The sequence below is a fragment of the Acomys minous genome (genome assembly GCF_964271855.1).
Source record: "Acomys minous genome assembly, chromosome: 13".
Lineage (NCBI taxonomy): Eukaryota > Metazoa > Chordata > Mammalia > Rodentia > Muridae > Acomys > Acomys minous.
Window position 1 is genome coordinate 11699872 of NC_140495.1, and position 23836 is coordinate 11723707.

The window sequence follows — 23836 nt, forward strand, 5'->3', positions numbered from 1 at the left end:
GTGTGAATTTAGGTCCCCACCATTACAAGGCAAGAATTTTACCAACTGAGCTATTTCCCCAGTCCTCTTGGTGTGTGTGTGTGTGTGTGTGTGTGTGTGTGTGTGTGTGTGTGTGTATGATTATGTTGCCTAGGAGAGGGGGCTCCTTTTGGAAATTGATGAATCTAAAAGTAACTTGTACAGGCCCCTTATATTTCTGGCATATTTTCACCCCAGCATAAAACCAAAATGAAAATCTCTGCTTAGGAAAGGGGTGTGCTACGGAAACATCCTCAGGGAATATCGAGAGCAGTGTTTGGAATCTGACATGGGCCCTGCCACTTGAGCACGTACTTCTGATTCCCCACAATTCAAATGCACAGATGTTTGGCCAAAGTGTTCAAGATGACCTCCCATGCCCAGCTCTGTCCTCACTGTGAAGGGCCCAGGCACGCCTCCCAGGGAATCAGCAGCTGTTGTGCCATGAAAAGGGAGCAGCAGGCTGGTGCTGGGTGGTTGGCTCTGGAGCAGGTGGCCTGGCGGAGGGGGTAGGGGTGGGCAAGGCTGTAGCGCTTCCTCTTTAAGGTGGGAGCTCAGCTGCTTGCTTGGTCATGTACCCCAGTGAGTGCCTGGAGGAGGCAGGAGGCCAGGAGTGCAGCAGAGACAGCAGCCAACTCCCAGCAGCTGCTACTCCTTTTTTTTTTTTTTTTTTTTTTTTTTTTTAGCAGAAGCAGCTCCAAGCCTGTATGTGGCCTGATCTGGCATTTGGGGAGGGGCAGCAGATGAGTGTCACTTGAATACTCCTGACTTAAGTGACTTAAGCCAGCTGCTGTGCTCTCTCTCTCTCTCTCTCTCTCTCTCTCTCTCTCTCTCTCTCTCTCTCTCTCCCTCCCTCTTCCTGTCCCCCTCCCTCCTCCCTCCCTATCTTTTAAAATATATTTTATTAATTTATTCATATTACATCTCAATTGTTATCCCATCCCTTGTATCCTCCCATTCCTCCCTCCCTCCCATTTTCCCCTTACTCCCTTCCCCTATGACTGTGACTAAGGGGGACCTCTCCCAGTAGAATAATGGATAAAGAAACTGTGGTACACTTACACTATGGAATACTACTTAGCTATTAAAAACAAGGAATTCCCAAAATTTGTGGACAAATGGATTGAACTAGAAATGATCATAGTGAGTGAGTTAACTCAGAAGCAGAAAGAGTCAAATGGTATATACTCACTTATATCTGGACACTAGCCCAAGGGGCACATCCCATGAAAGTCTTCACTTACCAGGAAAGTGGGATAGAGGGGAGGACATCCTATTGGGACTCTAGGTGAGTGAAGCATGGAAGAATGGGGAAATAGAAGGATCCAGAGGGTTCTAGAAACCTACAAGAAGAACATTATGACAGGCGCATCTGGGCCCAGGGGTCCTGCTCAAACTATGACACCAGTCAAGGACAATATATGCAGTAAACTTTGAATCCCTTCCCAGATCTACCCAATGGACAGGACATTCTTCACAGTTGAATGGAGAGTGGGGTATGACTTACACATGTACTCTGGTGCCCCATATTTGACCACGTCCCCTGGATGGGGAGGCCTGGTGGCACTCAGAGGAAGGATAGCAGGCTACCAAGAAGAGACTTGATACTCTCTTCCTATCTTAAGTGACACAAATTACTTGAGAAGTTTATGACAGTGAGACATAGAAAGGACAGCCATGCAGCTGGAGGCCCACCAGTCTGCACATCCTTGAAGGATGCTTCATAAAGCGGAAGCTGAGCCTCCCATCCTAACCCACAATGCATGAGTTTGACCCCCACTGCGAAGCTTCTGTCTGCTGTCTGTCTCCAATATGCCCAGAAGCAGCCCGGAGAAAAGCTAGGCTGCTGGAAGGGAAGAAGAAGGGAGTCCCACATCACCGCTGAGCACAGACTTGTGGCTTTGGACACCATTGCTTGTTCAAATTTATTTAAGAAAAGTGTGAGTGCCTGTTGTGGGCAGTGGACAGGCCAAGGCAGACGTGTAGAGATCAGAGCAGAACCTTTTAGAGACAGTTCTCTCCTTCCATGTTTAGGAAAGTTCTGGAACTTGAGTTGCCAGGCTTGGGTGGCAAGCACCTTCAGCACCTGATCTTACCTCAAGGGCTGACACCATTGGTTTTTGGACAGAGTTTTTGCTCTGTACCTCAGTTGATATGAGAGTCGCCAGGTACGTCAGGCTCAAATGTGTCACGATTGCCCTGCTTCTGCTGCGCAGGGGGGTGTGTGCCCCAAAACCTGTTTTGGGTTTTGTTGTTCCTGTGATTGTCTTGTGTTGTTTTAAATGTAGCCATGGGTATAGGACTCAGAGGAACTCCTATCCCAGTAATAATAGAAAGAAATCTGATAGGGAAGGCGCTTTCTGGCAAATGCTTAAATGGAAGCTTTTCTTCTCTAGGGCGGTGGTTGTCAGTCTTCCTGACGCTGTGACCCTTCAGTATAGTTCCTCACGTTGTGGTGTCGCCCTCTCCCCCAATCATAAAATTATTTCCATTGTTACTCATAGCTGTAATGTGGCGACTGTTATGAACCGTAATGTGAATATCTGTGTTTTACAACGGTCGTAGGCTACACCTGTGAAAGGGTCCTTGAACTCTCCAAGGGGGTTGCAACCCACCGATTGAGAACCACTGATCTACAAGAAAAGTGATGGGAAAAAGAGGAAAGGTCCTTGGGCCAACACTGGCAGAGAGAGGCTGTCCTGCCCTTATCAGATGAATGGTCCAGCCACTTTATGTATTTATTATTTTAAATCGAATTATGTTTCATTATGGCACTTTCAAAAAATATACATATATTTGTTGCTTCTCGTTCCTTCCTTCTCTAGCAGATGCCCCCTTGCTTTGTATGCCTCCATTTTTTTTTTTTTTTGCTAGTCTTCTTTCTACTTTATGTCCCATGTGTCCCATTGTCCTACCCTCCACATATCCTTTTTTTTTTCTTCTCATGCTCTTATTTACAGAGTTCACAAGACTGTCCCACACTCTTCCTCATTTGCATACATGCAGATAAGCCTTCTATGTTGGTTTTATCAGGTCAGGTTGCTGGAATGGTTCTGGGTCTGGGGTTTTCCCATAAGTCATGAGGTTGGCATTTTCCTGTGTAAGACACACATCAGCCGACAAGTTTGTCCTTAGAGATGGCGTGCCTCCGGCTTGCACCTGATGGTTTTTGTCTTTGTGATAGGGACAGAGACCAGGACCAGCATTTCAGCATTCCAATGGGTGCATTCCACACATTGCTAGTGAGAGAGGACCTTACAGAAGTGTGTAACAAAGTGAATAAAGACTATAGAAACTATTTTGTCTCTGTTAGGGCCTGTGTCCACTTCAATAAAGAAATAGTAACCCTTCCAGGCCAAATTATGAGGACTTAGATTAATGCATATATATAACACACTTATTTCACACACACACACACACACACACACACACACACACACACACACTTATCTGCTTGTGTATGTATGTACTTATGCACTGTGTGTTGCGATGCATATGGAGATCAAACGACTTGCAGACTTCAGTCCTCTCCTTCCAGATCCTCAGAATTAGCTCCGAGCTCTTTTACCCACTGAGCCATCTTCCTGTCTCCAAAACCCTTTCTTTGATAGTTAAAGAAACTAAAGTAAATGCAAGCTCCGGGCAAAAATCCAATTCATGGATGTCAATAAGCCTCTATCGACTCCACATGCAAACTTGGACACATCCACATGCTGTTTCCACTCAGCAGCAGTTAAACCATCTTCTGACATCATGCCACGAAGTTGACGTATGTGATGTCCACCTCATTTGAAAAGAAAGGATCAGGTTAAACACTTGAGATTCCTACCTGGCTCTTCTGGGTGACTGTCCACAAGGCCACAGGCCCATCCCCTAACCACAAGTGCTACAGTTAAATATAATCTGTTTAATCAGCCCAAGGCACCTTCACTGAATTCATACAGCTTGAAGAGATACCTGGGCACTGTGTTCTAGTCTTGTCTGTGAGGTCTACCCCTGCCAAGTCCTTAGCTCCAAGTGGTTGCAGGTGTCACACGCATCTTTCTTCTAAGTTCGCCACTATGGGCTCTCCTAGAAAGCCCATAGTAGTTTGGTTTTCTCTGAAATCCTTTCATCTGTGTCGTACAGAAGGAAATAAGCTTAAAAATACTCAAGTCCTAGCCAGGTCTCATTTGCAGCTCTTCTTGGCTTGGTCTTCAGCGTACTTGTGTTGTTCTGGGGTTCTTATATTTATTCCAGGCACAGAAATATATCTTATGTGAATTTAAATGATTATTTAATAAGTATGGATATTCTTTTTGCGGGGAGGGGAGGTGTCATTTTTTCATTTTATTGTATGGAGTTACACTAGTATAAATTAAAAGTGGATGCCAAATGGCTGCATGATATAAGACAGGAATTTTTGAAGCATATGACAAGGGTCAGAAAAGTTATTCTATTCAAATTGGCAGGGCGTGGTGGTACATGCCTTTAATTCTAGTACTTGGGAGGCAGAGGCAGGTGAATCTCTGTGAGTTAAGTATGCATATTCTTTTGACATTTCACTGAATAACTTAGTTTGCATGTGAAGTGTTTCCTTTAGCTTCCTCTTTAACAATTCTTTAAACCATTAATGCTATTAGCTGTCTTTTCTTGCACATTCAATTATATGCATTTACAGTTCACTTTTGGCTTTATTATTAACAGTCCTTTGCACTGTGCTGGATCTCTTTGTTCTGTAGGCTGTGTGTGTTGGTCCTGTGTGCACGTTGGTGTGCATGAGCACAGGCCCAGGGATTACACGTGGGAAGCATCACACCTGAACTATTTACATGGCTTATTTGCAAGCCAAGCACTTTCCATGCTGAGCCATCCTCTCGGCCCAGTCCTGTTTTTCCATTAGTATTCAATCTTATTCCCATGTAAAGTGTCAAGTTACATAAAAGAAAGCTAGCTGTATCCACTGGTGTGGTTTTAGCGGGGATAATGAAAATAGGTAGCTACTGGTTTGGAAATAAGATGGCAGTGGCTTCATGCTACAGCTAAACTTCATAATCTCATAGACAAATTTAACTGTTACCTCATCTAGTAACTTAGCAAGCCGTTACTTAAAATTAGAACTACTACTACAATTTTGTAATACAAAAAATACAAAAAGCATTACTATTATGTTTCTCAGGACAACAAAATTAAGGGTAGTCTTGTGGTGGCACACGACTTTAATCCCAGCACTTGGGGAGGCAGAGGCAGGTGGATCTCTGTGAGTTCGAGGCCAGCCTGGCCTACAGAGTGAGCCCAGGACAGCCAAGGCTACACAGAGAAACCCTGTCTCAAAACAAACAGCAGACTTACTTCTAGCTGCTTGTGGTGGCTTATTCTGAAATTCTAGCACAGCCGTAAGTATGGGGGCTGTCCTGTCTATACAGTGAATTCCAGAATAGCCTGGGCTACAGTGTGTCGGAAAGGTCAGCCCACCAGGCAGCCGATCAACCAGTGTGGGCCACGTACCTGAGAAGAGCATCAGTCACTTTGAAATTCTCCCTGAACAAACAGCAAGCACGTGTGGCCTGACTATTGGAAGCTGGACTCCATCCGTGGCTGTCCTTGCTGTCAGTGCCTTGTGGAGAGGCAGGGGATGGGAGTGAGGAGGAGCAGCATGTGGAAGGCCTTGTAGGCAATGAAAGGAAAGTGTGCTGATATTACCTGATAATCTAATTTCCGATAGCATTTCAGAATAGCATTAAGATGTAACTCCCAAACCATGCACTTTGAAAGTTTCTGGTACCGCATACCTCTTGACAACATGAGCACACCCTCACCGAAAGCCACACCAAACAGGCCTTCTTAAGATAGGCTTCTGGCTTTGATGAGCCAGGATCTGGACCTGGACCAGCTCTGACAAGTTGAATGTCACCTACAAAAACCCCTTTCTTAAAGAAGCCTGGAGTCAAGCAAAGGAAACTAGAAATCCCTCTCCCAGGGGACTGATGACGCCCTTCCTGCAGTGCCCTTCCCTTTCCTCACTGCAAACGGCCCCTTTGTTTTCATTCTGTTGAGTGAGACAGTTTCTTAAATATGGAGGTGCTTATTTTTAAAAAAAAAAAAAAGTAAAGGAAACTGCGTCTGAAAATCTGTGTTCAAGGAAAACTGAATGTGTCACTTGCTAATACATATTGTATTTGCTGCATCCTTTGCTTACATCCCAGTCTGAGGATGTGAGGATGTATATCTGAGAGGGGACTGTATTGAAATGTCCAAAGGCTACAGAGAGGATGATGAGCAGGGTTTCAGGAGGATGATGGGCAGGGTTTCAGGAGGATGATGGGCAGGGTTTCAGGAGGATGATGGGCAGGGTTTCAGGAGGATGATGGGCACTGTTTCAGCAGCTGGCTTAAATTGTGCTCAGATGTGACTTCAAGACAAGGCCAGCCTTGTAATTATCTTTCAAAACCTACCGGAGAGATGGAAAATTAAAAAAAAAAAATCAGTTGTTTTAAGGTGAAAGTGACAACAGAATAAATTTACTCCTGATTTCTATGTACTGATGTAAAAATAATGTGTGTCGGGGGGCTTGGGAGATGGCTCAGCAGGTACAAGCAACTTTAGGACAAACATAAGTTCAGACTTTTAGCACCCATTTGATGAGCACGGCCAGCTTGGCTGTGGGTGTGCCTGGGTCCCCAGAGCGTTTGCGAGGGTAAGGCAGAGACAGGGAGACCAGTACAGCTTGCTAACACCAGACTACACAGCAATACCAGAGATTGTTCTTTCGTCTCTTTGAATATATATGCACACATGTGCATGCATCTGTGTGTATGTATGTGTTCAGTAGCATATGTGCAAACATACGTACACATGTGTTCATATATTCACATGTAGGGAACTGCCGCCTCAAAATACCTTATAATTTTCTAGCTAAATTTCTGTAATAACATCAGGACACACATTCAGAAGAGAAAACAGGGTTGTACTGTGGGTTTTGTTTAAACAAGGATATTTTGTTTTCAGTTGTCTTATTAACACATCATTAGTGGGTTTCCGGTTGGAGATTAAAGCAGGCACCATTTGTCCTGGAAAGTAACCTTGAGTTTGGTGGTACCTTGGGGACTCAGTGGCCCCACCATGGCACCGTAGCAGGTGTGCCCCTCCAGTGACCTGCCCTTGTTCCTCTTGCCTGGCTGAGGTTCTGATGTTTAGAGACATCTTGGTGTGAGATGGCTCCTCACCTCAGCAGGCATGCCCAAGTGCCACAGTGAGGAGAGGTGGACCTCAGTGACCCACCCCAGCTGCTATTCATAGAACAGAGGCCAGGACATACCTGGCTCTGAGGACAGTTTCAGATGACGTATGGTTTCAAATACCTGAGGTCTGCCACATGTATGTTTGCAAATAGGCAGGATTCAGACTTCTCACGAATTTTACGCAGATCCAAATATTTTAAATTAGGATTCCTATAATGGCTTATGAGGCAAAATGTAGTCATCTATGAAAAGAAGCTTAAAATTCTTCAGCACTTTTAGCCTCAATTTGCTTCCCTTGTCGTCATGGAGAATCCTATTATGTTCCTTGTTTCTCTCCCACGTTGATCTCTTCATTAGTAATAAGTGAATTATCTAAAGTGCTGGACACATGCTCCTATATGCTATATTTTAATAGCGTGATGGAATTGCCATTTCCATCTCGCTTCTTATCTATAGTTATGACCAGTGTCCTCTCTGCTAGGCGGTGGTGATAAGGCCCAATGGCTTTCTTTGTTGTCATCATTTTAGATCTTCATAAAAATCCCATTTGGGGGCTGGAGAGATGCTCAGTTTAAAGGACTTACTGTATCCACCCGCGTACCTAGCTTCAGATCCCAGCGTGCCTGTAAAAAGCCACGTGTGGTGGCGCACACCTGTAACATCAGTGCTGGGAATGGAGGCAGGCAGATCCCTGGGGCTCCTCAGCCTTGTTGGGTGAGCTACAGGGCCAGTGAGAGACCCTGTCTCAAAGAGTAATATATGGAGCTACTGAGGAACACACCCCAATATTCCTCTCTGGCTCACATACACACCAACACTTTTACACACACACATACACACACACATACACACACACACACACACACACACACACACACACACACACCTAGGAAAAGACTTAAAAATTAACAGTACTTAAAAAAAACTAAAACCTTTTAAAGAGATGGTTTCACTAAGTTGCCCTGGGTGGACTAGAACTCAGAGAGACCTATCAACCTCTGCCTCCCAGATGCTGGGATTAGAGAGGTGCCTGGCTTAATTAATTTTAACTAAATCTTTTTACATTTTCCATCTCAAGTCACTAAGTATGCTTTATTCCACTTTTCCATATTAATTCTACACAGGGAGTCTAACAGCTGCCCCTTCTGCTCCCCTCCCTCTTTCCCCTGTGTACCCTGGCCTTGCTCATTTCATTGTTATTTTTCTCGTTCATCACATAAGTTTTCCCGTGTTTAGACTTTGTCCCTTTCAGTTAGGATACAATAAGTCACAGAAAATGCTCCACCCTGGAATACCATGGATTACTCTTCTATGACTAAAATCTCAAAGGTTTTACAAAGAAGCCCATAGTTCAAAAACTGAGCCATGGATATCCTTCAGCATGGACAGATAACACATTTCTGTGATGTGTCTGTCTGAGTAATCTATCCCTGGGCCTTTCCACTGCTGTGTCTTGGATATGACGATTTTCACGCTTTGAAAACTATGTGGTCATACGTACCTGTTCTGTTGTGGAATGTCAGGTGCTCAGCTCCTGTTGGGGAGGCTGGGATGTCTTCTTTTGGTGTAGGGATTCTGTGTCATATTTGGTGGGTAACGGCAAGGATTCACATTAGAGGTATGAAAATGAGGTAGGTACACATGTTTCTTCCTGAAATGCTGGTTTTCATAAGGCTTATCAGCAGTTTACTTGAAGCCTTTGAAAACACACACACACACACAGACACACACACACACACACACAGACACACACACACACACACACACACACACACACACACACACACACCTCATAACTATTTAATCAGTTTATACCACATGTGTGCAAGGGGACTAGTCCAGTCCAAGCCTTTAGCTTGGGCATTGTAAAACTCTGTAATTGCATGCCCTCAAATATTCAACCTCATCACCAGGAAAACCCCCAGAATCCCTGAACACATTTTAACACTTCCATCAACAGTCCTGGGGTCATTTAGCCATAACCTTGGCACCATGATCTCCAATAAAAGGCCTGAACTCAAGGCCCCTGACGGGATTCTGTTGCAACTGGTTGCCGTCACTCATGCCTAACAGAGGTAAAAATAAACCTGATAGAAACAAATAAAATAAATTTATTCACAACATGATCAAACACGAACATCAGCTGACCTGTCCTTCCCAAAATCATAGACACCTTCAGGAGGTTCATTCATACAGAGAGAACCCAAAAAACTATCCATAGAAGTCAGTTCAGCTAAGCTGTGGGCAGGAATCCAAGGAAAAGATACACTGAAATTCTAGCTTTGTGGTTTCATTAACTTAATTAACCAATGTTTATTGTTATGTGTGCTGTTGGATGCTTTCAGCAGCTCAGGTGAGGGCAGAGGCTAATGGTTGACATCTTCCTCAATCACTTCTCTGTCTCTTACTAGACCTGGATCTAATGGATTGGCTAGGTTGGCTGGCCTGCAAGCCCCCAGGATCTGCATGCCTGTGTCTCATGCTCCCAACCCAGCACTGGGGCTTATAAATATGTTCCACCATGCCTGCCTTTCACGTGGATGCCAAGGTGAACTGAGATGCTCCCGTTCTTGGCTTTGTGATTTCTATAGATGCCTACAGCATGGGGTGGCAAGGCAGCATAGAGTGGCAAGGGTCAGAGATTTGGGCTGAGAATAACAGCTCTTATTCTTAGAGGGATACTGCTTCTAGAGATACTGAAAATAACATTTTTTTAAAGTCCTATTTTCAAAGAAGCTCCACACTACTGATACTATAGAGTCACACACCAGACCGACCTTGGGCTTCCTGGTGCTGTGGGGACCTTGGCTAGTTCCTTAATTTAGAACTGAAGGAGGGGCCAGCTTTCACCATGCCTTTAGTAACAGGTAGTGCTGGCGTGTCTGAAAAGCTTCCAAAGCCTGTACTCACCGTCACTTTCTAAGGCCATTGGCATGCATTATTTAGTTTAAGAAGTAGAGAAAAGCAAAGAGCAAACTTCCATTCCCACCCCCACCCCCCGGACTGCACTTTGTCAGGGTAAAGGAGCTGGTAGGAAGTGGTGCACGTTATTTTCACATGCAAACACATCAGGTTTGAATGCCAGAGGCTCTTAAGGCAAGAACAAGACGATTTGCATAAAGTCAGGCTTGGAGAAGGAGGGGGAAATGTCATCACACCCCAGCTCTGGACCTTGTGATCTCAGTTCTGGCACTGAGTGACAGGAAGCAAAGCAACTCTTAATACAAAATGACAAACCACGTAGCCCCCCTTGTGTGACTTTCTGAACAGGGGGCCTGCTGTCATCTCTAAGGATGGCTGCAGCATCCAAGTACTAATGCAAATACACACAGTGCAAATCCTGAAGAAGGAAGTTACCTTTGGTCCAGCCTTTGGGCACATGGTGATACTCCTGATTCTTCTCCGCTGATATGCTGCAGATTTCTTGACAATATTTTCTGCACAAGCCTGTATCTATTTATCCTTTCAGCTAGCAGTGGTCCTGCTCGGTATGAAGCCACAGTTGGAAGATACGCTGGCCAGAGGCCCTCCTGTCCAGACAACTTAGAGACCAGTGCCCACATTCATCACTGAAACATTGTATTAGAACATTCATATTGAAAATATAAGACAAACACAAATAAAAGAAAAGCCCTAATGATGTAGAAATAAGGATTTAGAGGCATTCTTCTGCATGTCTGCTTTCACAAAACTTGCCAATATCCCACTGGGATGCTGACATGACAACCTCCAGCTGAAGACACAGGACTCTCCTGCCCAGATATCTCTGAGGGAAGGCCTAGAAATCATATGTAGCATCTCATAACATTTTCCCCCCAGAACTCTGAACTGAACCCTTCTCTTTAGTTTATCCATAGCCATTTTGAGCTAGCTCCATTATGACTCTTGCAGCTACCATCTTTGTAGATTTACAGAGGTTTTTTAAGGGGATAAAATTTCCAACACAATGCTGCTGCTCATTAGAACAACATTAAATAAACAAAATCAGTCAATGCCAAGTACATCCATGTATCTTGAATTTCAAGTTGCACTGTCATATAGTGTTTTGCTATGATTTATAAGTGCTTAAGTTATTTCTAGAAAATGTTGATCCCAGTTCAGTGGCTTATACATTTAATAACCATGTACGTAGTGCCATCAATGTGAAATTCTAGACAACATTGTATTGTGTGGTGAAAAAGGAAAAAATTACAGAGAGAGAAAGGAGTCTATTACCCTCCATGCTCTTATTATTCGCCTCACACTTCCACATTGCTTTCTCACTTGTTCAGTGACCCCTTCAAGTGTGCACCATCCCTTCATTTTTTGGGTATCCTATTTCAGAGCCATATAATGCTCCACACAGCAGGTTCTGATGAAATGCACTTCAACCCTCTTTAAGTGCAGTGTCCAACAGTACAGAATTTGCCTGACCATGCATCCAGGCATGGATCTGGGAGCATGCCATCACTTTGCCCCTGAGCACCTTTGATTGGCTATTGGTTAAATTTATCAAGTTGCTTCTCAGGTGTCTGGGAGTGACCAGAGGTCCTCACCTACAGCTGCAGGAAGCAGAAACGTGCTCCAAGCTGCCTGTCTGTTACTGACTCTGCTGCTGGAAAGCTTGGAACCTCACTTTATTTATCAAGTGAACAAACGCAAATGTGTACCAGGCACTGTCCCTGGGATTGGGGTTAATTTAGAGGAGACAAGACAGGTATAAATCTCCATGACTGTCATCTTTCATAACAGGGGGATGAGAGTGATTTGATGCCTTGGTTCAAACTCTGAAATTTGCTACAGAGTGATCATTTTGGGGACCCAGAGGAATCCAGGGGGTAACAGGGTCATCAAGTCACCTGAATTAACACTGAGGAGATAAGGCAAGCACACAGGGCATTTCTGCATGGTAGCTGACAAAAATAGATGTGGCTGATATGAGGATAAATTGAGTACCTGTGAAACTCAGTCTAAACGGATCACGCTGTCAACAGTGAATTGAAGGAAGATGTACTGTCAGTTTAGATACTGAATTTTTTTTTGCAAACAGTTTTTCATCTGCCTGGGAAGATGGCTCTGTGGTTAAAGTGTTTACCATGCAAGTGTGAGGACCAGAGTTCCAATTTCTAGAACTCGTGTTAGTGCCAGGTGGATCTGCTGGTCCCTTTGTAACTCCAGTACTCAGGAGGCAGAGACAGAGCAAGCCACCTAACCCAGCTAGCCTGACTAGCCACATGGGTGAGCTCTCACCTCGGATGAGAGACACTGCCTGCATGAATAAGGTGGGGAGTGCTCAAAGAAGAGGTCAACATGGTTCCTACACACACACACACACATACACCCATGCATATATGCCTGGGCTTGCACAGGTGCACACGCACACACATGCATACACACGTGCATACATCCCACGTAAGCATAAGAAATAAAACCTTTCTGACTAACTTTCAAGATGCTAAAACCAAGCTTTATTCCAGAGCACCATATGACTGGAAAGTCCCTTTGTGCATCTGGAAGCTCCAGATGCTCCTTGCGGGATGGCATCTCTGTCACAACCAGTGTGCTCACTCTGCTCTCTCCCTCTTTCCCTTCCCACTCGAAGAAGGAAACCCATCTCTACCATGAGAGCTTCTGCACCCAGAGAGACCCTCTGGACAAGCAGTTCTCAACACGTGAGCCGTAACCCATTGAGATCCTACTTGCCAGATGTTTGACTACGATTCACAGCAGTAGCAAAGTTACTGTGATGGAGTAGCAATGTGGCAAGTTTACAGTTGGGGTCATCACATCATGAGGAGCTGTATTAAAGGGCCACAGCCTTAGGAAGGTTGAGAACCGCTGCTTTAGACCCACCCTCCATGTGTTCACTTCAGAGATGCCCTTCCATTTCCTAGCTTCTAGGAACATTTCAATACCTTTGCTGCGGTGCTATGGACCATGATATGTATCAAAGATGCCTTTGCAGATACTAGTTCTAAAAAAAGCAATGTTGAGGCAGGAGCTATTCATTTGTAAGACTGAATGGCACAGCAAACACAAAACCTCATGCTAGTGAACTTCTATTTTTTCTAACCAGGACTATGGTCATTTCAAAACTCTAGCAAATAACAAGGCACTGGGGTTTTCTTGATTTTGTTCATGTTGGAGAAGTCTCTTTTTTTCCTTTTCTTTTCTTTATTTCTTCTTCTTCTTCTTTTTTTTTAATCCTGCAAATGCTAAGCTCCTACTCTGGCACCTGGAACCACATCACATGGACCAGACTTCATTGTTCTGAAATGACAGGTGCTTTTTTGTACCCCTTGTAGGAAAGCAGGAGAAAAGAGTTCATGTCAAATATGCTGATGATTGTTAAAATTAATATTTCTTCTCCTTTTCAAACGCCTTCCCTCTTTGTGATGATGAATTTCATATTTTGAGCCATTTAAGCAAGGATGAAAGGCATAGGTTTTATAATAAATCTTTGCTCCAAAAGTATCTCCAATCTAAGTAATGGATTTTTTTTTTGTTTAGCCTCTATATAAAGGGGATTATTTTAAATGCTATCTGAACTTAGACCTATGAACTATGCAGGATTGTCCTTACTGGTCACATCATGCCTTTCCATTCCTAAGGACACTGATGCTTGTCGTAGGACCCGTGGGTCACAACCCTTTGGCAACACTTTATCTCCAAGAATATTTACATAATGATTCATAACAGTAGCAAAATTACAGTTATGAAGTAAAAACAAAAATAACTTTATGGTTGGGGTCACCACAGTATGAGGAACTGTATTAAAATGTCACAGTATTTGGAAGGTTGAGGACCACTGGTGCAGGAGATCTCAGTACTATGACACTGAGGCAGAGCACTCAGGATATGTGTGAGATCCAACATGAAGACATAACTGTCTTTAAAATATATATGTTCCATGAAGGTTTTGCAGTAGCATTAGACATGTTTTTAGGAAATTTGTTTCATGTTCACTTAGAAGAATATGGTGCCACAGAAGCCTGAGGTCCTAACATTTTGCCTTAAGATTGGGTTAACACTCATTTCTAGTTGGTGCCTCTAGCCTACCGATATTTATTTTGATTAATGTTTATTTTCAAAAAGTGACTGTTTCTTCCTAAAAACCCTGAGCCTACTTTATCTGAATATCAGGTAGACACATGCTTTTCTACATGGCATCTAGAAAAAAAAAAGATGTTGGGGCTCAAGAGATGACTTAGTGTGTAAGAGTGCTTGCAATGCAAACATGATGACCTGAGTTCAAAGCTCCAGCACCCACTTAAAAAGCTGCATGTAGTCCAGGTTCATCCCTGTAATCCCAAGGGTGTTGGGTGCAGAGAAAGTAATCTTTCTGGCGCTTGCTAGCTGCTAGCCTAGCCCCAAGTTTAGTGAGAGAATCTATCTCAAAAGAATAAGAGCAGAGAGTGATAGAATGGGACACCAGACATTCTACATTCTATTCCAGCTTACACATACACACACACACACACACACACACACAGAGGCATGTGCACCGACTCACATACATTGCATACATTTTACCACATGTTCTCGCTGCATACACACACAGAAAGAAGAAAGAAAGAGAGAGCAAGAGAAAGAAAGAAATTAAGAAAGAAAAAGAAGGAAAGAAGGAAGAAAGGAGGGTTGGAGAGATGGCTCAGAGAGGTTAAGAGCCCTGACTGATCTTCTGGAGGTCCTGAGTTCAATTCCCAGCAACCGCATGGTGGCTCACAACCATCTATAATGTGATCTGGTGCTCTTTTCTGGCCTGCAGGTGTATGTGCAGGCAGAGCACTGTATACATAATAATAAATAAATAAATTTTAAAAAGAAAAGAAAGAAGAAAGGAAGGAAGGAAGGAAGGTACAAGCTCTGGACATGGAAGAGGGCAAGTAGGCAAATAGTTTACATATAGACAGGGCATTTTGATGCCTGGGGCATATAGCTTCCAGGAGTGTCAGAGAGGGACGGAGCAGAATGTTTGGCCCAATCTTGCTTGTGAACTTGGGAATAAAATAATGAAAGACTCTGCTCTTATCAGGAGCTGAGGTGCAGTGCCCATGCTCTGCAGTTGAGTAGCTCACTGATGAGGTAGAACACAGTGCCCCAGTGAAGACATACCTGATTGCCATGTCCTGTGAGTGAATTGTTTTGATTAGGTAAATAGGTTCACATCGTTATGGCAGCCAGCAGCATAGGAACAAGAGTGATTGAAAAGGCCTCTGACACCAGGCCAGGCAAAATGATTGATGTTAAGTCAGTTCTGCTACCATGTGGTGGTAGGGCCTGTCTAAGCCTCTGGGTTTTATGTCTGTTAGGTGAGCTTTGCAGTGGCTCTCTGACTCTCTGCATTATGTAATCTTTTACATTAAAGTTTACACCTGTTTGGAAGTGGTTGGACCACTGCATCTATGGATATGACATGCTTACACTTCTCATAGAGTGACGTCAGAAATACAGGATTCTGGGGCTAGTGAGAGATGGCTCAGCTTGTAAAACTGCTTGCTGCCAAGCCTGATGACTTCAGAGTGATTACCAGAACTGACATGGTAGAAGGGGATTTCCTCAGGCTGTCCTTCTGATCTCAACACAGATGCCGTGGCATGTACTTCAACACATACCATAAACAAATGAACAAACAAACAAACAAAAAAACCTGGAATAATAGTATGGATGTGGAGGCCATTTGAAAAATCTCTGGGATAGATGATGGTCTGCCAGTCACACTGAACTCAGCCTCAATGCTGTCAGAGTCTTGGTGGCAGGGACATTGATTCCAGTTTTGTCTTAATAAGTTGGGTTTAATAACCCCCTTGAACTGCAATTAAAACAAAAATACAAAACACTGGGTCACGGATGTAACAGCTGCCACTCAGTTGTCTTGCCCCGCCCAGCTCTATCTGCCATTCCTGACAGTCAAATGTTTGCACTGCATGGGGCAGAAAGGAATTGCAGAGCTGTACTTTTTTTTTTTTTTTTCAGAAGCAGTGCTTGTTCCCACGGTGGGTAAGAACACACTCTAATTTGCTTTCTATTGCTGTGATAAAACGCTAGCCGAAAACAAACTGGGGAAGGAAAGGTTTATTTCAGCTTATAGGTTAGAGCATGTCTTACTTAGATTTCTATTGCTTCAACAAAACACCATGACCGAACAGCAAGTTGGGGAGAAAAGGGTTTCCTCAGCACACACTTCCACATCACCAAAGGAAGTTAAGACAGAAACTCAACAGGGCAAAATCTGGAGGCAGGAGCTGATGCAGAGGTCATGGAGAGGTGCTGCTTACTGGCTTGCTTCATATGGCTTACTCAGCCTGCTTTCTAGTAGAACCCGGGTCCTGCAGCCCAGGGATGGTACCCACCATGGGCTGGGCCCTCCCTTATTGATCACTAAATGCCTTACAGCTGTATCTCATGGAGGCATCTCCTCAACTGAGGTTCCTTCATCCCTGATGACTTTAGCTTGTGTTAAGTTGATGTAAAGCCAGCTAGGACAGCCCATCATCAAGAGGAGTCAGGGTCGATGCTCAAGGCAGGAACCTAGAGGCAGGAACTGAAGCAGAGCCTTGGAGCAGCCCTGCCTACAGGCTTTTCTTCGTGTAAAATTGGCTTGCTCAGTTTGCTTTCAGAACTACCTGCCTGGGTGCCACTGCCTACAATGGGCTGGATCAATTATTAATCAAGAAAAATGCCCCCCCAGACTTGTTTACAGGCCCGTCTGAAATTCCACAATTGACATCCCTTCCCAGATGACTCTAGCTTGTGGCTGGTTGACAAAAAAGCTAACCAGCATAGCACACACGCCCCACCCCCATACATTGATGCTGGAAGGTTCTGTGACTCTCAGATACCCCTAGCTAATCTCTTCCTCATCAGTTTCCACATTGTATGGATAAGTAGCAAAGCCTTACCATGGAAGGATGGCTAAGGTAGTGATGATGATACAATTTACAAGTCAAGCTTTAGCCTAACCAGGTTAGATCACAGAACTGTCTTGTATACATTTGTCACCAAGATGCCTGAGGAAACTTTGAAAGGCAGGATGCCAGCTTTCCCTCTTGTGTGCGCGTATCTTGCCTTTGATCTTCTGGGATGTGTAGCAATTTGTTTACTGTTTATCCATATCATATTCAGAGAGGGACAAAATAAAATTTCCAAGGGAAAGTGCATTATTTGACCTAAATATCATGTCTTGTAGAATGTATCTGTACACAGTGGAACGTTGAAAAGGGCTTGTTTTATGTGAAAAGTAAACTCTCATACTTGACTTTTCTCCTCTAAATGTTTTCATTGACAACAGATCTCCCTCATTTTTAAACATTTGTTTGCCCATGGAGCTACATTTCAGTCCCCAAAGCATCTACTTTGGCATCTACTTCTTGACCCGTGAGGTGCAAACACTCAGACATGGACATTGACCTATAAACATGAGGTTGTATGAAAATGTTAATTAAAAATAGGTCCATGTAAAAAATAAAATAAAATATTGCAAGAAGGATATCTGTAGAACATTTCAATTTCCTTGAATTGTACTGTGAACATTTATTTTCTTAAATATAGAGGTACTATACTGTGTTTACTTTCCAAAATGTTTCATTGTCAATTTTCTCATTTGCATACAAGCTTCATAATCTTAAAAATGTTTGTATGTATTGGCTCACCATAAAAAAAAATAGTTCAACTGAAGGGTCAAGTTCCTGGTTTAGTGCCCCTTACACATACATTAATCAAATCTTTTTTGGGAAGTTAAATTTATAGGAAAATGTCATACTTTTTTTTTCAACCTTGAGAAAATTCTAGACTTACTAAGGATACGGCATTCTTACCCTCATTTTTTAGGATCTTACATTACAAAATTTAACCTTCTTAAGACTTAATCTGAGATGCTAAAACTCCTTTTAAAACTTGAAGCAAGCGAGTCTTTAGCGACTGTGTCATATTTTATTTTGTCTGTGCTTCTACCTTTCATAGGAAAGAAAAAATAACTACTGTCACTTCAAAATGCAAGTGATTTTTATTTGCAGTTCTGGGACCTACTGAAAAATAGAGCCTATGGGAGAAACCATTCGGTTGTCCTGACGAGTGTCACTTGACTGTGTTGTCTTGTCACAAAACACTTACACAAATTTAGCATCCGGTTAGTCATCTCTGTGTTAATTTTTCACATATTGTGAAGGAGTGACTAATGAAGTGAGCATCTCAACTTGCAGACTTTAAACTTTAATTTCCCATTTCGAGTGGACCCTGAGAAGGAAGATCCTACTGGAATCTGAATGACATTCTCCAACGTTCTGCAGTGATTAGTGTAGATAACACACAGATACACACAACAGGACACGCAGTGATCAGTGCAGATAACACATAGATACATACAACAGGACACGTGAGATTTCTTGGTGGGAATAAAAGACACGTATGCCTTGAATTGTATTATTCCCCTCTCTAGCTCCGTTTCTCCTCACCACAATCCCAATTGCTGTCATGTTTTATTCTAAAGCAAGCTTAAGACATAAGAGAACATCGTGGACAGTGTAAGACAGTCATCGTTTTACGATGTTTTCTCTATAAAATAGCTCAGCGCATTGTGTCAGTTCTCTGTAGATTCATTACCCTGATGGGCTCTACTAAGGAATCCTTCCCAACTTGTGATTAAAGTAATATTTCTGGGGCTGTGAGAAGGCTCAGCAAATAAAGGCGCCCATGGCAATCCTGACTGCTTGAGCTCAGTCTCCAGGTCACACATGCTGGAAGGAGAGAGTTAACACCAACAAGTTGCCCTCCAGTAGCCGCTCAGGTTCTGGGGCACATGCTTGTCCAGATACACATGTTCACATAAAAGTTATTAAGTGTAAAATAATAATAATGGCCAGAAAAGAACTCCAGTAACTTGCCTTTTGTGTGTTATATATACTACACATATTATGTAATAAAAGTTCCTCTCCTCGCTGTCCTTTTATTATATAAATTAAAATTTTAATAACCAAATTTATTAACAAAAAAATTTGCCAAGAGAAATATTATTTGTTAAATATAATCATGGCTCTTGATACAAATGAGAGAACTTGGACCTGGTCCGCATGAAATGGCAACGCATGAGTGGGGTTGGTTTGGCGAGCAGAAAGCTGGAGTAGGGCCGCATTCCTGGCATTGCTTCCTCAGCAAAGAGAACAATTTTAATCAGTTATAAAAATATTTGCTATCCATATGCTCCTCTCTTCTCACTCCCATATGTCCATATTCTCTTTTATCTTGGGAGTGATGATGACTTCATGATTCAGCCGTGTAAGAATAATACCTCCTGACTTTAGAGTTCGGTTCTATTTCAAAACATGCCCTGGTAATTATGTGCACGCGCGCGCGCACACACACATACACACACAGATTCAGGCTGTTAGCACTTGGGTAGCTATGCAGAACATGAGTTTGTTCTGTTTTCTAGGGGGAAATTTTTATCTTACATCCTCCTACTGAAGCCAGGCTGGGTATCTGAGGCTTAGAGTTGAAACTCCATTGTCGTGTCATTTGCCTGCTGGATTAAATGCCCCCACGCAACTGTGAGGGCAAGAAAACCAGGCAAAGGCGGGTGGTGGCTCACAATATAATGCCATTCAGCTCAGGAAGAGAAAAACAACACAAAAGGCACCCGGAAACTTTCACAGGAATTGTTAATTCTAGATAATCAGCTTGCAAGCTAAAGTTTATTTATTTATTTACAATTGGACATCTGTCATAGTAGCCGTGACACAAGAGGTCAGAATAGAAAATTAAAATTGACCGTCAATTAGTGATTCGTTTTCATCTGAGATGTGTGCTGGCCTATCCCTATAGCTATATGGTTTCTAACTAAAGGTGTGTACTTTAAAACCAAGCTCTCCACCAGCGTAAAAGATGAATAAATCAGAAATTACTGGTGGGATTCATGGTCGTATTTTCAACAGTTGTTTCCCACTGCACAACAAATGGCTTTGTAACCCAATATGCCATTGACAGAGCCACTGCCAAAAACAGCTAGGAGCCAGTCCCGTTCAGCTCAGCTAGTGCGGAAGGATAGCAGGGAGAAAGGGCTTCTAGCTTTTCAGAGCAGTAGCTGGATGCAGCTAGTGTTTTCAGAGGCAACAGGACCTAAGAGAGGTGTGTGTGCTGCTGGAGTCAGCCCCCCACCCCCGGGAGGCTGAGAGTTTGGGTTTGTTTCTGGCAAATGCTATCAGGAGCCCCGACTCTGTTTGCATTCGAGCTGTCTGTGCGGCTGCTCCTGTAGGAGTCTCGAGAAAAGAAAGTGTACATTAGAGCGTGGATTGTTTGCAAGGGGCTTGGAGTGTGCCAATCTGTTGCGTGCTGCGGCAGCGATTCTTCGCTGTCACACGGAATGCTCAGCTGGCAGAGCTGTCCTGGTGGGGAGGGAGGGCTGTGGAGAGATCGTTCACCATGAAGCAAGGATGTTAGGGATGTTATCAAACTGCCAGTGCCGTGAAAAGTGCTCTCTCTGCTCTGCTGTGCCAATGCGAAAGTTTCCTGCTTTCTCTCTCTCTCTCCCTCTCTCTCTCTCCCTCTCTCTCTCTCTCTCTCTCTCCCTCCCTCCCTCCCTCATTTAAACTTTGTCGACAAGGCCTCATTAAAGTCAAAAGCCTATACATCTACTGCATGAAGGCACCTCTCACAAAAGACTCACAGACGTAGAATTAAAACATACCGCATCCACCTATAATTTAGACAAAGGCTTTTCGATTTAGACATAAAAGAGACGAAACCTTTGGCACGTAGGTGACTTTGATTCTCACTGAGGCAAACACACACAAACTTGTTTTTTTTTTTTTTAATATAAAGTGCGAGATTTCACTAAAAAAGGTTAAAATTGAAGTGAGTAATCTTCGGTGCATAATTCAGTTGTTAATTTTAGCTCCTTGCGTGGGTGCCGCTCTGACTTGAACAGCCGGCTGTAGCCTTCATTGGAGAAGAAGCCGGCAGCTTGGGACAGGTGGAGCTGGAGCAAGCTGGGAGCGGGATTTGCTGGAAGCTGGTCATTAGTGTTAGAAACCCAGTCTTACTTACTGTGTGCGTCTCCCGATGGCCAAGGCTGCTGTCACCGTGATTCACTCTTCCTCTTTTTTCAGGTTGTCGACCATGTATCCAAGTGTGTAAGGGAACTGCCCAGAGATGGACATTCTGAATTGCTAACAGGGACATGGGATGGCAGTTACCTCTGATCACTTGTGTGGATTCTCTCGGTGCAGAGCGACAGAAGCCGCCAGTCATTCGTCCAGATCTGCAGCTGGAATCCTGTGAAAAAGGTAAAATCACGCGTGGGGCTGCATCTCATCTGTGTTTTCCTGCCCTTTTTTTTTTTTCCTTACCATGGCTGTCTGCACAGACCAGCTCACCACACGCAACCCCCAGAGTCAGGGTCTGTCTGTTGGGGATGCCCTCGGACTTGTGCTTTCTGAAGATTAGAGCTCCATTTCCTCGGTCTGTTTAGTTGTTAGTTTTTGTTTTGTTTTGTTTTGTTTTGTTGTTTAAACTGAAGCAGTCTGAAATTGAGTTAGGGTTAACAGAAGTTCTTTGCCTTCCTGCCCCAGCCACTGCTCAGAAGGAAGCAAGCTGTTCACCCATGGGAAAACGAAACTCTTATTTTGTTAACCACACATGTTGGGTGACTCTAAGCATTAAAAAAAAAAAAAATGGGGAAAAAAAAACCAAAGGCAGAAGATCCTAAAAATATCACAAACTTAAAAGCAGCAAATTAACCAGCTCAAACCTCTGCCTCCGTCAGGGAAACTTTTCCTTCTACAATCCCACAATCCTCTGCCAGATAGATCTGTATACTTGTCAGATTTTGTTACAAGCCATCTGCTCTGTCACGGTGGGTTTTTAGCAAATCCACAATTGAATTTGCCACGGTGTCGATTTGTCTCATGCTTCCTATTTCCAGGCAAAAATGAAGTTACTAAATTAGTAAAGGGAGCAGAGACATGGGAACAGGGCTCTGTCCAGGGGCACTTACCACCGTAATGACCAGGATGTGACAGTAGGGAAGTTTGTGGGGGAAAAAAAAGAAGGACTTTCTAAGCTGCATCTGCTCCAACTCCACACCGCTCTGCCTTCCCTTCCTTTCTTCCTTCTTTCCTTCTCATTTTTCCCTTTCTTTCCTCCATCCTTTTTCTCTTTCCTCCCTTCGTTCTTTCACTCATAGAGACGTGAGCAGGAAGTAAATAAATGAATGATGCATGATTTGCAAACAGGCCAGAGGGAAAGAATTGCAAGTGCAAGAGATTTTTATGGATGTTAAAAGGGGCCAGGGAGGACAGTGACTGAGGGAACTGAAGTCTGTGAAGCTGCTTCCGGTCTGTGGAGCAGAGTGCAGGGGACAGCAGCCTGCAGCCCTGAGTCCTGCCTGGCAGGCTGCTCAGTCCTCAGGAGCTTGCAGCACAGCAGGGGTACCAGGTAGGACCCTAAGAGGTTGGGGGTTGTGGGGGGGGCAGCTGCTACTGCTGCTACCGCTTCTGTTAGCTATTAGTCTGAAGCCTAAATGTTCTGACCCTGGGAGGCTCATGGCCCAAAGTAGATCTTACGTTTATACCAAGTCATAGCCTTTCCATTTGAGTTTTGTCTCCATACTTGTCTCTGAACGCAGTGCACTGTATTCCTTGTTGCTAGGGAGGCGTTTCCAGGGCTGAAACTTCAAGATGCTTTTCCGAATCCTACCTGGGGTGCTGCCTCCCCACCAGTAGGACCTCATGACTCAGAAGTTGGGGGTCACCTGTTGCCATTTTCTTCTTTCACTGTGAAGCGGGATGTGGGGACCGACAGTTCGGTGGGAGCGATGTGTCTTGGCTACCGTTAGTTGACTCATTTTGACGGAGGGTGCGTGCACGTGTGCTACTGTGCGCGTGGATGGGCTGAGGCTGAGGTGACGAACCTGCCTCCTCTGTGGCACTTGCTGCTCGCTCGATGCTGTCTTGCTCTGTCCTATGAGTGTGTCAACCGGTCGGTAGGGATGCTGGGTCACACCTCTGGATGTGAACTTACAGGGGGACAGGAGAGATCGTCAGAATAATTGAAAGCACTTCCCTGCACTGGTATTGTTTTCTGATCCTGCCACCTTTTAGGGTCTTAAAAACTCGTTGTTTTAATTTGCACCTGGGAGAATGTCTGAGCAAGGAGAACTGAACCCGACCATAGTGGAGGAAGGACGGATGGAACCAGAGTCCGCCCCAGAAAATGGCATCCTCAAATCGGAAAGTCTGGATGAAGAGGAGAAGCTGGAACTGCAGGTGAGTCCCAGGGACCTGTCTCCCCTCCCCTCCACCTCTGGGATGCACTGATACTGGGCAGGAATTTGGTAGCTGAAGGATTCAGAGACCAATAGAGGGATCCTCCTCCAATTGTTTGGGTGTTGGGTTTTTTTTTTCTTTAATGCCATAAAATGCCTTTGGAAATGAAAAATGAAATCATCAAAGGAGGACATTTAATTACTGAATCTGCATACAGGAGCCCAGTGCCCCTTGCTAGGACCACCTCAAGCTGAGCACGTAAGGCCTTTACAGGTGCGGCTTTGGGCTATTGGCATAGATTTCCTACGGCATGGAAAGGTGGACGCCCAGATCATGGCCGAGAAATGTCCAAACCATGTA

The 23836-nt window shown here is 44.0% G+C and overlaps 1 protein-coding gene across 21 annotated transcripts in view; it reads left to right on the top strand.

Moving 5' to 3' along the window:
* Positions 1-23836, top strand: part of ARPP21 (cAMP regulated phosphoprotein 21) — a 167912-nt gene that overhangs the window by 26964 nt on the left and 117112 nt on the right. For 6 of the 21 annotated variants that reach the window (XM_084753523.1, XM_084753522.1, XM_084753525.1 and 3 more), the window contains exons 2-3: positions 21320-21496; positions 23350-23476. In XM_084753523.1, coding sequence (XP_084609649.1) covers positions 23351-23476 — 126 coding nt within the window. In that variant the 5' untranslated portion in view covers positions 21320-21496; position 23350. The other 15 variants (XM_084753513.1, XM_084753514.1, XR_014773757.1 and 12 more) reach the window with 13 other exon arrangements.